Genomic DNA, 14,762 nt, shown 5'->3' with positions numbered 1-14,762 from the left:
CCTGCTTTATAGCTCCTCGCTTCCTGTGTCAAGGCCCAGGCCACAGCCCAGGCTCCTGAGTTGGTGTGTCTCCACCCTTCATTCTAAAGCTCTCCCCAACCCCAACAGAAGGCTTAGAACTACCAAGCTCTGTGGAGCTCTGGCCAGCAGAGGGCAGCTGGTGGCCCCTGGGTCCAGAAGGTAGCTCAGGCCCAGGCTGCAGCCTCATCCAGAAGAACTGGGCCACGTGGCTCCTCTGGGGTCCTAGGCAAAGGTACCTGAGGCAGCCCCTGGAGTCAATAGTGAGTCCATGTAGGTAAATGTCACTCCTTTCAGAGGCCTCAGGTCAAAAGTCATGGACTGTGAGGATGTGGCTGCATCTGTCATTAGGTCTCATAAGTTCACTTCCGTCAGCAGAGGCACTGGGCCCATTGAGAATGGGGGAAAGGGGTGTGGTCTGTGTCCTTAGAGCTGTGTCCACCCTGGGCTGAGGACAGCCGCAGTCATTGTAACATCAGTTGATGTAATACCGTGTCGCCTTTCAATGATAAAGCAGAATTAACACACAGATGGGGCACAGCTAGTCTACTGGGTGCCTAGTATGCACTGGTCACAAGGCTAGGGTCCTCATCAGTCCACTTCCAGGTAAGGAAACTGAGGCACACAGAAGACTGGGACGTCCTCAGAGGCCGTAGAACAGAGTCAGGATCTTAACCCACCTGCCTGCATTGAGTTCTTCCTAGCTGCAGGGTTGAGGGACTGTTTCTAGAACAGGCAGGCATGTTAGCATAGGAAAGTGTTCCAGGGGGTTGGGCCCTTGGAAAGGCAAAACCAGACCTTTGAGGAGTTGGCCAGGGAGAGGTTTGGATGTTTGTATAGAAAGAATTCAAAGGCCATCGTAGGAATGAAGGACACTGGGGGCCTCACGTGAGCCCCTGTCAATCAGTGTGAGCACAGGAAACGCCTCTCCCTCCTGAGATGGGGATGTGTTGGATGAGGGCTCATCTGAGGCTGGTACACACCACCTGGGGGAGCCGTTCCCTTGGCCCCCGCCCCTGGGCCTTGTGTGTTTGTGATCATTCTCTTTTCTTGCCTGCACAGGGGGCAGATGGCATCCGTGGTCTGAAGGGCACCAAAGGCGAGAAGGTAAGGGTCTGTCCCCGTGAGGGTGGGCTGGCTCAGCGTGATGCAAGACCCAGTGGGGTTTCCTCTGAATGTGGAGGGGAATTGATGTCACCCTGAAGGAAGCTCACTTGTCTGTAAAAGGAGAAAGGAGCTGCCGAGGATCGTGGTACTGTCAGTGTCTCCTGGGCTGGCCCAGAGCATGAGGCCCTCGGATGGCCACGTGGCTGTCTTCACATCCCTCCCTCTCCCAAGTCTCTCCCTGTGGGTTCTTCACAGGCAGCAGTCCTCATGGTGGTCAGTTGTCAGTGTTATTACCTGAGAAGCCCAGCATTCCTACCCAGAGTCCATCCAGGCCAGGTTTACAGTCCAGTCTCGGGGCTCAGAGCTGGAACATGTGAAGGCATGTCCAGCTCAGTGACTATTCACACTCACATATAAACCACATTTCAGAATGTGGTGCTGCCTGCTGTGGTCAAGGCTGCCTATCAGGCCTCTGTGGATCATCATTGGTTAATGCAAAGCTAACTAATGGCTCTGAATGCCATCGAGTCAGAGTGCCCAGCACCCCTGGCAGATGAGGCATCCTGACCCTCACGGAACTGTGCAGCCAGCCACTTCAGTCTGTTCCACTTGGTGGTAGGAGGCCTGGCATTTGGATGTGAGGCCTGCCCATCTTGAGTTCCATCCTATTGGGCACCCCCCTTGCCATTCTGCTGTAGCTAGCGGGTGTGTCTGCCCTTTGTGGCGGGCTGTGGAGCTCCCTGGGGTACTGGGGTCTGAAGGCTGGGAGAGCAGGGCCTGCCAGGCCTGAGCTCAAGTGCCTGTGCTTGCAGGTGTGATGCCACTGCGTCTCACAGGACACCCGTGGATATTTGCCTTCTTTCCTGGGTGATCTGCTAGCCTGAAATCTATTCTCTAGAGACTACTTCGAGGGCTATGGTGGGAACAGCACACTATCTGTGTGGTCTACCTTGTGTCTGGGTGTTAACTAACCAGCCAGCTACCCTTTGGGCAGGCCAAGAGGCCTTTCATTCTCTACCCCTTCCAAAGCACCTCCATAGGGAGAACCCTAGGCCTCCTTCTGCAGGGTCAGGGGAATGGCTGTGTCTTCTGAACCATTCAGCCAAGGACACCCCATGTGCATCTCATAGGGGTTTAGTGAAAGGCAAGTCCTCTTAGGAGCAGACCCCCCACCCCCGCCCCACCACACGCCCTTGCCAAGGGCTTTCTAAGCCCTGTGTCCCAGAATTCCCATCCTGTTGGGAGGCTCTGTGACTGGAGGGCCTCTGCCTTTTTGAGGAGGGTTTCTAGAGTCCCAGCTTCACTGCTTTACTTTGTCTTGTCTTCATGAGACAGAGCTGCATGGGAAGATGTGACTGGGTTCCATGGGACACTGCCTTACCAGGAAAGTTCCTGGGATGTTCCAAGGGGCTCAGGAAAGCAGACTGGGATGGTTCTAGGGAGAAGGGATGTCTGAGAACCTATGGCCTTGATATGTCATGCATACTGTGGCAGGGGCCTTGGGGCTGGGCCAGAGGCCGGGGGTCCACATGCCTCATTCTGTGCAGGCACGAAACTTCCTCCCTGTACAGCTCTCCTGCTTCTACCCCGGGCTTGGGACTCTGCGTTGTGCAGCGGAAAGTGGTACTGTGGAGCGGAGTTCTTCTCGGAAGGCTGATGTATTTTCTTGTCTATACTCAGGGTGAAGACGGCTTCCCTGGCTTTAAAGGCGACATGGGAATAAAGGGTGACCGGGTGAGTGTTGTGGGCCTAGGATTTGGGCCAGGGACAAGTAGAGTGGGTCTGGGGACCTGCATGAAAGCTATGGGTTTGGGGGAGCACAGAGCAGCTTATCAGAAAGAAGATAACACTTCTGCAAGACCTTGGTCTCAGGACAGAGTATCTGGAGCTGGGGGCGGGGCTTGTGCAGTGCTCTTTAGACTGCTCCTCAGTTCCCACTCCAAAGCCAGAGCTGTGTTAACCCCAAGGACAACTGTCGTCACTGGTACTCTACCCTGGGTGTAGCTTAGTAAGGACAGAGGTCCCTGGATTACAGAAAAATTTGACTCCAGAGGATGGTGAGCATCCCCAGGAAGAGGAAATGGGAGTGGGGATAGAAATCATCTAGACAGGCCCATAAGCAAGCCACTGCCCAAGATGTAGCAGATGGTCAGCAGGACCATACCCTATTGAGGGTCTGCGGTCCCTGCTGAGCTCCTAGACCATCCTGGTCCCCCAGGAGGCACCCAAGTCTCTCTTGAAGCCCATGCAATCCCAGTACTCCGCCGCTTGGTGCTGGGCAGCGGGTGAAGTTCCCACAGCCTGACCGCTTTCTGATGAGGTCCTCACCCCAGCTCCAGAGAAAGCTGTCGGTGCAGAAGAGGACATGGTTTGCTCAGGTCGGGCGTGCCCAGCACAGCAAGCACAATGAACCAGGGCTTAAGAGTGGCACAGAGGGCAGTTTCTAGGCGGTGACCTTTAGACCCACCTGCTAGCTCCTGCTGAGAAGTTCCCCCACAACTTCAGGATGAGTCAGAGCCTGGCAGAAGGTGACGCACTGTGCTCCTGGTAGCCCAGCTGTTGTACCCACCTGAGTATTGTCTATTGGCTAACTCAGGCCTGTTGTCCGCTTCTCTAATTATCCCCAAATGGGCCCCAAAGGTGCCTTCGGCTAACGTTCCAGAACAAGAGGGCCTATACACTTGACACTTGTCGTCACAACCTGACAGAGAATGGCAGAAACCACCTGCAGGTCTGTCAGAGGAGGAGAATAAAATAGGGATTTGGTGTCCCATTATGCTGCTGCTGAAGGTGGCTGTCCCAGGCCTCCTCCAGATGCAGGTTCTTCAGTGCCTCAGCTGAGGGGCTACCCCTGGGTCAACAGCAGGAGACCCTTTGACTCCTCCTCTCTGATGTCTTGGCACACACAATTAGAGTCCACTTGGCTGAGGCACAGGTGTGGTGGTGTGTGGCTGTAATCTCAAGAGACAAGGCAGGAGGATAGGTATGAGTTTGCAGCCAGTTTGGTGTTTATTGAGAGACCTTGGAGATGGGATAGAGGTAGGAGATAAATGGAGGATAGATAAATGATAGATAGATAGATAGATGGATAGAGAGATAGAGAGATAGAGAGAGAGAGAGAGAGAGATAGATAGATAGATAGATAGATAGATAGATAGATAGATAGATAGATAGATAGATAGATAGACAGATAGACAGAGAGGTAATGAGTCACACAAAAGGCGCTTCCTGGGAGCACAGTTCAGATTTCAACAGATGAGGGTGAGATGAGGGAGCAGGTGCTATGGCTTTGATTCCCTAGAGCCTTGCACTGGGCTTTCTGTAGGTGCTCAGGTGTGAATACCTAAAGGATTGGTAGGTTGAATAAGAACTCTGCGGTTGTCTGTCTCTGAGCAGTCTGTGCTTTGATGTGTGGGGGTCATCCATCTGTCTGCAGCTGCTCTTGGAAGCAGCAAGTCAGAGGACTCATGCACAGGTCACTAAGAGCCCCAGGACACCTATTTGGAGATGGCCACAGTGCTTCTGTGGCCTGAGTGGGTCTTCTTTGTCTAGATGCAGACTTCACACTTGCAACTAGGGACACTGCATGAAGTCTCTGGTGTGCATTCTGGGTCTCCTGGGTGTGGGTTATAGCCAGATCACTGTCCAGTTGGGGAGAGGTCCACCTTGATGCCTCCTGAGGCTTCAGAAGAAGGTGAATTTGAAGACTGTGATAGCTGGGTCTGGATCAACTAGGAGATACATCTCTGGGTGGGCCTTTGAGGGCATGGCCTGGAAAGATTACTGTTCTTCTAGAGAACCCCAACTAATGCAGGGACAGAGCGAGTTGCAGCCACTATTGTTAACCAGTTATTTTAGCCAGGAGTCACTGAACTAGACAGGGGAGTCAGGGAGCAGAGATGGCGGCCAGAGTGGCACTCAGTGCAGAGAGGTGACAGCGATCCACTGCACCTTGGATTTACCACTGGTTTGCAGAGAAAGGCCAGGCAAGCTCAGTTCTCACACAGCATGCCTGCTTGGCAGCCCTTACCCAGGATGGTGGGAGGCATCAGTTGGGGTTGGAGACTGGGAAGGGTCTCCTTCACCTCGTCTTTTTTGATTGCAGGGGGAGATCGGCCCACCTGGTCCTCGAGGAGAAGATGGTCCTGAAGGTCCAAAGGGTCGTGGTGGTCCCAATGGTGATCCTGGTCCTCTGGGACCCACTGGGGAGAAGGTTCGTGTTTACAATGCTTAACTATGCCTCGAGGGCTCTGAGTACCAGATGGGTAGTGGGACTCCTGAGTAGCCCATGCCCACCACCCCCAGCCTTTGCCACCTCTCCCAGTGTGTGTGTGTGTGTGTGTGTGTGTGTGTGTGTGTGTGTGTGTTGTGTGTTGTGTGTGTGTATCCATTGGTCCTTTTCCTGTTCCAAGTTCCCCTTCTGAGCCCCCCACCACACCTTGGAGGAGTGTTTTCCTCCAGGTAGAGGCAAAGCTTGGGGACCTCACCAGCCATACATGAGCACCCATCCCTATTGAGTCCTGTCTCCACTTTGGGAGTGACAGAATGTCCTCACTGCAGTCTGACAGCCCGGCATGTGCATGAGGCTCCAGTAGACACCTGTCTCTAGCCTGCCCTGTACCAGCAGTACCCTCCTACACCTTGTCCCCAGTAACCTAGGGAGGAGGGGACACAGGAGGACTCAAGCCTCCCACTCCATCTGGCCCCGGGCTAGAACTCTCACAGAGTGTTCAGAACCCCCACAGATAAGACCATTCTTCCTCCTGACCATGTTATCCATCCCTTTGCTTGGTGTTTGGTTTTCCAGGCATGCTGGTAGGGTAAGGCTTAGAGACCCACTCAGTTCCAGGCGGACATCCAGTTGCCTCTGTACACTGACCATACCCTTCCAACCTGCCCTAGCCCCTCTCAGAATACGCCAGTGTTCTCTGCTCAGAGAACAAGGTTGAGTGTTTGTGATTTATGAGTCTTTTTTCTGCTCCTAGGGAAAGCTCGGAGTGCCAGGATTACCAGGGTACCCAGGAAGACAAGGGCCAAAGGTAATTTAAGCCCTGCTAAGTATGTCCTGGCAGGCGCCATCCCATGTGGCACCCCACACGCTCCAAACCCCCTCATCCATTTTCCACTTCTTCATGGCCATAGTAGAACAATATATTCACCGTGATCTCATAGTTCCCAGACAGCCACGGGGCCAGTTCTGGGGCCTGGTGGCCTGCTGGGGGTTGGTGGCCTGCTGGGGGTGCTTAGCCCCCTGACTTACCCACGTCACTTTATTTGGAAGTTTGGAGCCTGTTTGTATCGGAGCAGGACAGCCACTGTCTTATCGGCAGTCATGTTCAGGCTTAAGTGGAACAGGTCCTAGAGGCTTTGGAAATCAGTGTGAACATTATTTTCTTCTCATCCCACATTTGATTATTCATGGTTCCTCCTTAAACAATAACCGCTGGCTGCCCTGGAGACCCGGTTAGCAGCCCTCAGCCAGCCCGCCCCAGATTTGCATCCCCGCCCTTCCGCTGCCTGCTAGCTTCGCTCTCTTTGACGCCCAAGAGCCAGGGCCTGTCAGCCAAAGGAGGGCGGGCTGTATGGGCAACTGGCGGCCTGTCCTCCGGTCCACTCCGTGTGAACACACACCCAGCCGGCAGGAGTGTGTCCCTTAGGTGTGACTACAATGTGTCTGCCACCTGGAGCCTTCCACCCCAGTGTTGGGGGATGGGTTCCACCCCAGCATTGGGGGATGGGCTCCTGGGCACGGTTTCCTTCCTCTTTTCAGGTACTTGTCTCAGGAGTAGAGAAAAGGAGTGGAGACATTTGAGAGAGGGGAGGGTGGGATGTGACTCGGGGCTGGCAGCTCTGGGGGAGCGAGAAAGCAGGATCTGAAACTCTGGGTTGTGACTCGATGCACCAATGGGCTGCACAGTGGCCTGGGAGTTCTGTGTCATCCACCCCAGGTCCCCTTGTTTCAACCTCCTGCCTGGGTGGCCAGGTGGACATAGAGAAGGACTGCAAGGCATAGAAACAAGCAGACTCTGGAACAGGAATGTGCTTGGGTCAGGATGTCAGGCCACCCAGAGGGCAGACACTCACAAAGGGCCGTAGACAACACCTGTGTTGGTGCACAGTGGGCTGCCCTGGGTATGTCCTGGGGAGCCCCTGTGGCATCTTTTTGTACATAGAGGGAGTTTGGATGCTTGGCACACTGAAGTCTTGAGAACCATATTTGGCCTGTTCATACATCTGTGCCTGGCTTTGTGTCCATTTCTGACCTTGCAAACCATCATGCTTTAGTTAAGGCATTATGGACAGATCACAAAGTATGACAGCAGGACCAGTGAACAGAGCTGAAAGATGCAACCCCCATTTCCAGGGAACCTCAGACACACATGTTCTCCCATTCCCCAAAACATCAGCTGGCAATGTGCAGTCTCTATGGGGAGCAGGATGGAATATGCTAGGACTTAACTTTGGGTTCTAGATTTGGAGTCTAGAGAATGCTCAGGAAATATTGAGTGGTAGACGGGTGTTGAATGGGTGGCAGGCAGGTGGCTAGACAAATGGATGATAGGAGAATAAAATAATGGGTGAATGGGTATTCCATGGGTGGATGAGTAGGGTGGCTAGCTGGGTGGGTGTTCCATGGGTGGATGAGTAGCGTGGTTAGCTGGGTGGTGTTCCATTGGTGGATGAGTAGGGTGGTTAGTGGGTGGGCATTCCATGGGTGGATGAGTAGGGTGGTTAGTGGGTGGGTATTCCATGGGTGGATGAGTAGGGTGGTTAGTGGGTGGGCATTCCATGGGTGGATGAGTAGGGTGGTTAGTGGGTGGGCATTCCATGGGTGGATGAGTAGGGTCATTAGTGGGTGGGCATTCCATGGGTGGATGAGTAGGGTGGTTAGTAGGTGGGCATTCCATGGGTGGATGAGTAGGGTGGTTAGTGGGTGGATATTCCATGGGTGGATGAGTAGGGTAGCTACCTAGGTCATTTAGGTACAAAGCAGATTCGGTCAGTGGGTAAGGAAGGGGTGTGACCAGTAGCAGGAAGGTGGGCATGACAGCGGGCTCTTGCTCCTGGCTTGGTGGTCTTGTTTCATCTCCCCTTAACTGTCTTGCAGGGCTCCATCGGATTCCCTGGCTTCCCGGGTGCCAACGGAGAGAAGGGCGGCAGGGTAAGGACTGCGGTTGCTCGACTGCCGTGGTGTGCAGGTGTTGGCTCTCCAGTCAGCGCTCTTGGTTTCCCCCATTTGTTATCAAAACCACTTTTTCAGAGGGAGCTAACCTTGAGCTCTAGGTCTTTCTTTAACTTTCAGTTATGGAGGCGCCATGATTGGAAGGGGCGATGGTAAGAAAGAGCATGCTGGGAAAATGGGGCTTTCTGATGGACGGGAGTCAGGAAGCTCTTGGGGCGCCTCCAGATTCTCCTCTTTGTGGGAGACTTTCCTGTCTCCCTGCGTGCAGTGTCTCCCAGACCTGCAGTTCCTGTTGGAAGTTATCCTGGTTGTAAATACAGGGCAGGGCATGACACCATTGGGTTCCCTCAGTTGTCATCCTCACAGAGGTATCTTGAGGGCCGACCTGGGGGAGCCACCCCCCTCCCCACCTTCTGTGATGTCCTTGTTGGCTCAGGCCTTTGCTGTAGAAGCAAGCCCTCCTGGACGTCACTGGTGACATTACAGAGCCTGAGCACCTCCAGCTGGGAGATGGAGTGTGATGGTCATCTTGGGCCTTGGGCATCTGGGGGACAGAGAGGCCATTGTGGTTGGGGACACAGAACAGAGTGCTCCTGACTGGCTTCTTTCCACTCACATAGGGCTGAGGCTGGGGTTCTTCCTCGCAGGACATTGCTTCATCAGAATGTCAGGTGTAAAGCAGAGTTGATGTGCTCTTGAAAACCAGGAGAATGACTTCAGGATATGAGACCATGTGAACAAGCCAGTGGTCACCAGCCACATAGTTCAGAAAGCAGGGATGTCCTGGGAGCGAGCTCACAGGGTGGAGGCTATCTACTGTTACCATCACCTCTTTCTCATGTGGTCCCTGTATCATCTTTCTATTTTTCTACGTATTTTCTATTTTCTACCTACCTACCTATCTATCTATCTATCTATCTATCTATCTATCTATCTATCTATCTATCTATCTATCTATCATCTATCCCTCTCTTCTCAGTCAGACCCTCTGTCTAGAATCATCTGACTAGTGTTTGTGGGAAGGGTTGTCCCCTGGAATATTTGGACATATTCCCTGTGAGGCCCAGGGTCTCACAGGTGTGGAAGATGCTGCTGTCACAGGATGGAAAGCCCAAGGGCTGTTGCTTTGCCTAAGAGGGAGCTCAACCAAAAATTGAGTGTCCTTGGACCACTAGGTGTGGCTGACTTTCCCCAGCTGTCCATGGAGGCTGGAGGCCGGGCTGGCCTTGCAGTCAGCCTCTGGTGCAGAATCGTATCCTGAATTAACACCGACCCCAAGGTTTGGGTTGTGTTGTCCTGTGGCTTCCTTGTGCTGTGGACCCCTGAGTCACATGGGCTTCACAGAAGGCAGTTCATTTGCTTGCACTGCACGTCTCCTAAGCCCTTGCTAAGCTCAGAGCTTACCAGGCAGGGGATGCTCCAGTGACTGAGCAAGATAAGGAGCAGCCAGTAACCAGTGCTCAAGGGTAATGAGCATGCAAGGAAGGATAAACCAAGCCCCTAGACCCGGGTACTACCGGAGGAAGAGATGTTCCTGCTAAGACCAAAAGGGGGTGGGGGGCAGAACCACTTAGAGAAGCTGGTGTAGCTGAGCCCAGGGCAGAGCTGTGGAGGCTGTGGAGGCTGTGGAGGCTGTGGAGGCTGTGGAGGCTGTGGAGGCCTTGCCTCTGCAGTGCCTCGGGGTGGGTCTTTTTCCCAAGGCAGCCAGAGTTCAGTCATGGGGTAGTAACTCTGGGGAGATTTTTAAAGCAGTTCTGGTTCCGTGTGGGAGATGATCAAGAAGGGACTGAGGGCTGTGAAGGGGGCGGGTCTGTGCTGCACCCTGGAGACCTGCTCTGCTCTGCTCGCAGATGATCTGGTTAGCAGGCCACCTCTAGCATGGGATGCCAGGCCGGGTTTACAGCACGTGCATGTGTTTGCCACTCACCCAAGCGCTACCCATACACCTCAGTCCTTGGTTACCAGAGATGGCTTCAGCAAAGCTAGTGGCTCGTGTCTGCCTGTCAGTGGGAGGTAAAGTGGGAAGCCATCCGAAGCAACACTGCACCAACCAGCCGGCGGCAGACCAAGGCAGAGCCACGACCCAAGCAAAGCCGTGTCTTAGGATGAGACTGTACCCCGACCCTCGGAGGTGTCCCAGGAGAGGAAGGCCCCGCTGAGCGAATTCAAGGCTTTTCATACTTCAGCTTGTCCTTGTGCTCCAGAAAAGTTGTAGGCAAGGCCATTGCAGGGATCTCCTATTCTTTCCTGGCGGGGTCTAGAGGCCAGGTGCACCCGAACAATTAATTTGTGAGGGAGTCCTGGATGTATGCTTCAATCAGCAACTCCAGTCACCAGGCCAAGCTCTAGTGGGGGTTAGATTACCACACACCCTGCTGAGCACCTTGCCACCCCAGGGCCCAGATGGAAGCTGGGTAGAGACCTCTTTGCCTCTTGCCAATGCTTGTGTGCCTAGATGCCCCAGGTTCCGTCAGGGCAGGCTGCAACCGGGAGCCAGGCATGCTGCAAGGTCAGATGGGATCGGAGTGTGATTGCAGGAAGTGCTAAGGGTGGGAGAGGGACATTGGTGCTGGCAGCTCAGCCTGGATGACAAACCCAGATGAGTCAGAGCTGGTTACACTGTCAGTAAGGGCACACACATCAGAAGACAGCCAATGTCTCACTTAATTTTCATATGCAAATATTTACCTGCAGCCAAAGGATGTTGTCACAGAGCTGAAGCATTGTAACAGGAATGCGTGTGTTGTTAAGGGAAAAAAAAAACATAATTCATTTGCTATGATTTGTTTCATTAAATGCCTTTCAAAATGGGAGACTCTTTTGCTTCTGATAGTGAGCAAGAGGAAAATGCTAAGGAGAGACTCATTCTATGGCTTCAGCTTATAGATCGAATTGGCCCTGTTGGTAGAGACTGGGATAAACCCGGGATGAACCTCAGAGCACTAGAGCCTCTGTGCTCAATCCATTACCTCTGTGTGCTGTGGGTAAACTGCGCTTGTGGGCCATTATATCCTTGCTATGGCAGAAAACAGAAAACAAATGCCATGCGTTTGCTTTCCGGGGTTTGGAAAATGCAGATCAGCAACAGTAAAAGGACTGAACTCCGAGAGAAGCCGGGGACTCTTGGATATATGATTTATATGTTAAATTGCAGCTTCCCTTCGCGCCCGCAGAGCCTGATGAAAATTTAATGCCTAATATTCCTAACAGTAGCGGAAGAAAATTATGTGTGATAGGAGTTGACTTTCTTCTCTCTTCGCGTAATGATTTCTGTGCCTACTAAGAGGAGAGGAGAGGAGGAGAGGGGAGGGGAGGAGAGGGGGGAAGAGGGAGGGAGCAAGTGAACCACCTAAGTAACAGACACTACCCATCAATGTTTCTGCCATGTACTTTCCCATTCACCCCCAGATAGGCCCTTCCTGACCTCATTCTGGGTTCTTGACATCTCTTGTTAACTCAGGGAGGGCAGCCTGCCGAGCAGGGCTATATATGCCCAGTGTGACTAACATCCATCCTATTCTCTGTTTGTAGGGGACACCTGGAAAGCCAGGACCTCGGGGACAGCGAGGCCCAACGGTAACGCTCCTTGTGGCCTAGGGCTGCTCTGTACACACTGAGCATGTGGGGTGTGGGTGGGTAGGCTCTGTGAATCTGGGGCCTCTGAGCTAACTGGCTTTTCTTCTCTCTATCCATCTGTTCAGGGTCCAAGGGGTGAAAGAGGCCCACGGGGCATCACTGGAAAGCCTGGCCCTAAGGTATGTTCATGGTCCTTCTGGGGTATAAGAACTGTAGCTTCACATTGTGGAGATCATCCGTGGGTGGTCTGTGGTCTTTTCATGAAACAACAACAACAAAAAGAACAATTTCCTTGAATAGCATTAAAGGGGGGTATGGTCTCTAGCAGCCTTCAGCACACTTTGTGAGTTGGACCACATGACTAACGGTAACCCTAAGGAGACCCAAGACAGACAGAGTTAGGACAGCCCTCACACATAGGAACTTCAGACCCCCAGAAGCCAGGCTAGCAGAGCCCCACCCAGGTCTGGTGGGGAAGCCTTATTTCTGGTAAAGGTGGCAAGGAACTGTAGAGATCTTCACTAGAAGGTTCTTTCTGGTGCAGGTGGAAGCTGAAGCGACCACTGCCAGGACTCCTCATGCTGAGGTGGTGAAGCCAGCTCCCTGTGCTGTAAATCTGGGGAAGAGCCATGCATGGCATGCTGCCCAGTTCGACCCAGTAGAAATCCAGAAATAAGGGGGCCAAAGAGAGACAGGCACCACAGTGTTTGAGAGCATCTGCTGCTCCTCCAGAGGACCAGGGTCTGGTTCCCAGCACCCACATGGTGGCACAAAACCATCTGTAACTCTAGTTCCAGGGCATCTGATACCATCTTTGCAGGCACCAGGCATGCAACTGACACACAGACATGCATGCAGGCAAAACAACATTGATACACATGAAAATAATTTTTAAAAAATCCCTACGGGGATCTTGCTGAGAGGAGGTTCCAGTTAGCTGAGAGTCAGAACTGACCCATTCCTGACCTATCCCCTCTTCTGTGCTAAGCTCCAGGTACATTATACACACACATACATACACACACACACACACACACACACACACACACACACACACTCACACACTCACACACTCACACACTCACACACTCACACACACACAGAGTGAACTCAGCTCTTCATGAGAACCAGAACATTCCTGAAGCTGAGTCTTGTGCTCTTTCTATCAAGTCATTTTGGTTGTTCTTGGTTGAGCACAGCCCGTGTTTGACTTGTCTTGGGGACCTGTTCTGCTATCACCACCCTGCTCATGCTAGCTCCCTACTGGCTGTGCATAGAGGCAGCCTAGCGTGGAGCTGAGGCTCAATGCCACTACACAGTACCCCGCACTGGGGTCAGGATGACCTTGAGCAGCCTTGGCTCCAGATGTTAGAGGGGCCCTGGAAGAGCGCTTGGTCATAGCAGTCATGGTGAGCTTTTCTCTCCTCTCTCAGGGCAACTCCGGAGGCGATGGCCCAGCTGGCCCTCCTGGTGAGCGGGTAAGAGTCTTCTGGGCTAGGGCTATGAGAAGATTTCCAGGGAGGAAGTTGGCCCCAAACACACTCCAGGCACTTTACCCTGGGTGATCCAGTACAGGAGGCCAACAGTGCCCTGCAGAGGGGCAGGGCTTGCTGAGGCCCAAGGGTAGCTCATATCCGGAAGTTATGTGTTCCTTGGGGAAAGACCTCATCACATCCTCTGGACGTGGTCTTGGGATGCTGGAGTTGACTAAGACCACAAAAATTATGTCTTGACCTCATACAGCAAAGAGGACTCTGGGGTATTGCCATGTAACTTGACCACCAGTGTTCCTAGCTTAGATATCTGCCTGTCTGTCTATCTGTCTATCTATCTATCTATCTATCTATCTATCTATCTATCTATCTATCTATCTATCTATCCATCTACTTACCTACCTACTTACCTTCCCTATCTTCTATTACCCATCTATCACCTATCTACTTACCTACTTACCTTTCTTACCTATCTATCTTCTATTACCCATCTATCTATCTATCTATCTATCTATCTATCTATCTATCTATCTATCTATCTATCTATCTAATCTCTCTGTCTGTCTGTCTGTCATCTATTTTTCCAATCTATCTTCTATTACCCATCTATCTACCTTCTCTATAGCATCCCTCTCTCTCTCCTCAGGTCCTCTAGAGTAAATGGGGAAATGGGGGGTCAGGTTAAACAGAGAGAAGGTTTTAGGTGCAGCCAGTGCCACAGTGAGGAAAGAGTGGGGGCTGCTAACAGGAAGAACAACTGTCCTCAAACTGGCCGTTCTCTGTTCCCAGGGACCCAATGGACCCCAAGGACCCACAGGCTTCCCCGGACCCAAGGGTCCCCCGGTAAGTACTGCTTTCTCCCACGGAGGTGGCAGGTCAGGTTTCCCTGACAACCATTCTCCTCATCTCCCTAGGATATGGGAGGAAGAGAAGGGCACACTGGACCCCTGCCAGGTGGGCAGTAGAGACAACCTCCCAAGCCTTGCTGCTCAGGCAGCCTGTGGCTGTGCCCCACCCGCATAGGCCTCCTGTTCTGGAAAGCATTTAGTTATGGACAGAATTTCCTGTCCATGAACCTCCCTGCTGAGGCCCTCCCACTGTGTGGACCTCCTATGGCAGGTCCTGCTCTCACTGAGACCAACATGACATTCTGGGCTTGCATTAGTGTCTTGGGTGACCACACAAATGTAACAAACAAGGTTTCTTAAAACAGCTGAAAGGTCTTTAGTCAATTCTGGGGCCATGTCTGAAGCCAAAGCTGGTTCCTCTCCAGGATCCAGGCAGGGCCCACAGCAGAAGTCCACAGCAAGGGAGGCCCACTCAGGGCCACCTCCTGCAGGGGAGGAAGGTACATGGTGAGAGGCATCCTACAATAATGAGAATTC

The 14,762-nt window shown here is 52.7% G+C and overlaps 1 protein-coding gene across 2 annotated transcripts in view; it reads left to right on the top strand.

The window, feature by feature from the left end:
- The window catches only part of Col5a1 (collagen type V alpha 1 chain), a 156,456-nt gene that overhangs the window by 100,257 nt on the left and 41,437 nt on the right, over nt 1-14,762 (top strand). For both annotated transcript variants that reach the window (XM_015986637.3, XM_015986638.3), the window contains exons 28-36: nt 1,081-1,125; nt 2,806-2,859; nt 5,231-5,338; nt 6,111-6,164; nt 8,234-8,287; nt 11,840-11,884; nt 12,010-12,063; nt 13,318-13,362; nt 14,167-14,220. In XM_015986637.3, coding sequence (XP_015842123.2) covers nt 1,081-1,125; nt 2,806-2,859; nt 5,231-5,338; nt 6,111-6,164; nt 8,234-8,287; nt 11,840-11,884; nt 12,010-12,063; nt 13,318-13,362; nt 14,167-14,220 — 513 coding nt within the window. The remainder of the gene's footprint in view (nt 1-1,080; nt 1,126-2,805; nt 2,860-5,230; nt 5,339-6,110; nt 6,165-8,233; nt 8,288-11,839; nt 11,885-12,009; nt 12,064-13,317; nt 13,363-14,166; nt 14,221-14,762) is intronic.

This window comes from Peromyscus maniculatus, chromosome 4, assembly GCF_049852395.1.
Source record: "Peromyscus maniculatus bairdii isolate BWxNUB_F1_BW_parent chromosome 4, HU_Pman_BW_mat_3.1, whole genome shotgun sequence".
NCBI lineage: Eukaryota > Metazoa > Chordata > Mammalia > Rodentia > Cricetidae > Peromyscus > Peromyscus maniculatus.
Note: the sequence above shows the minus strand (reverse complement) of the source record. Positions and strands in the feature narration are given on the sequence as shown.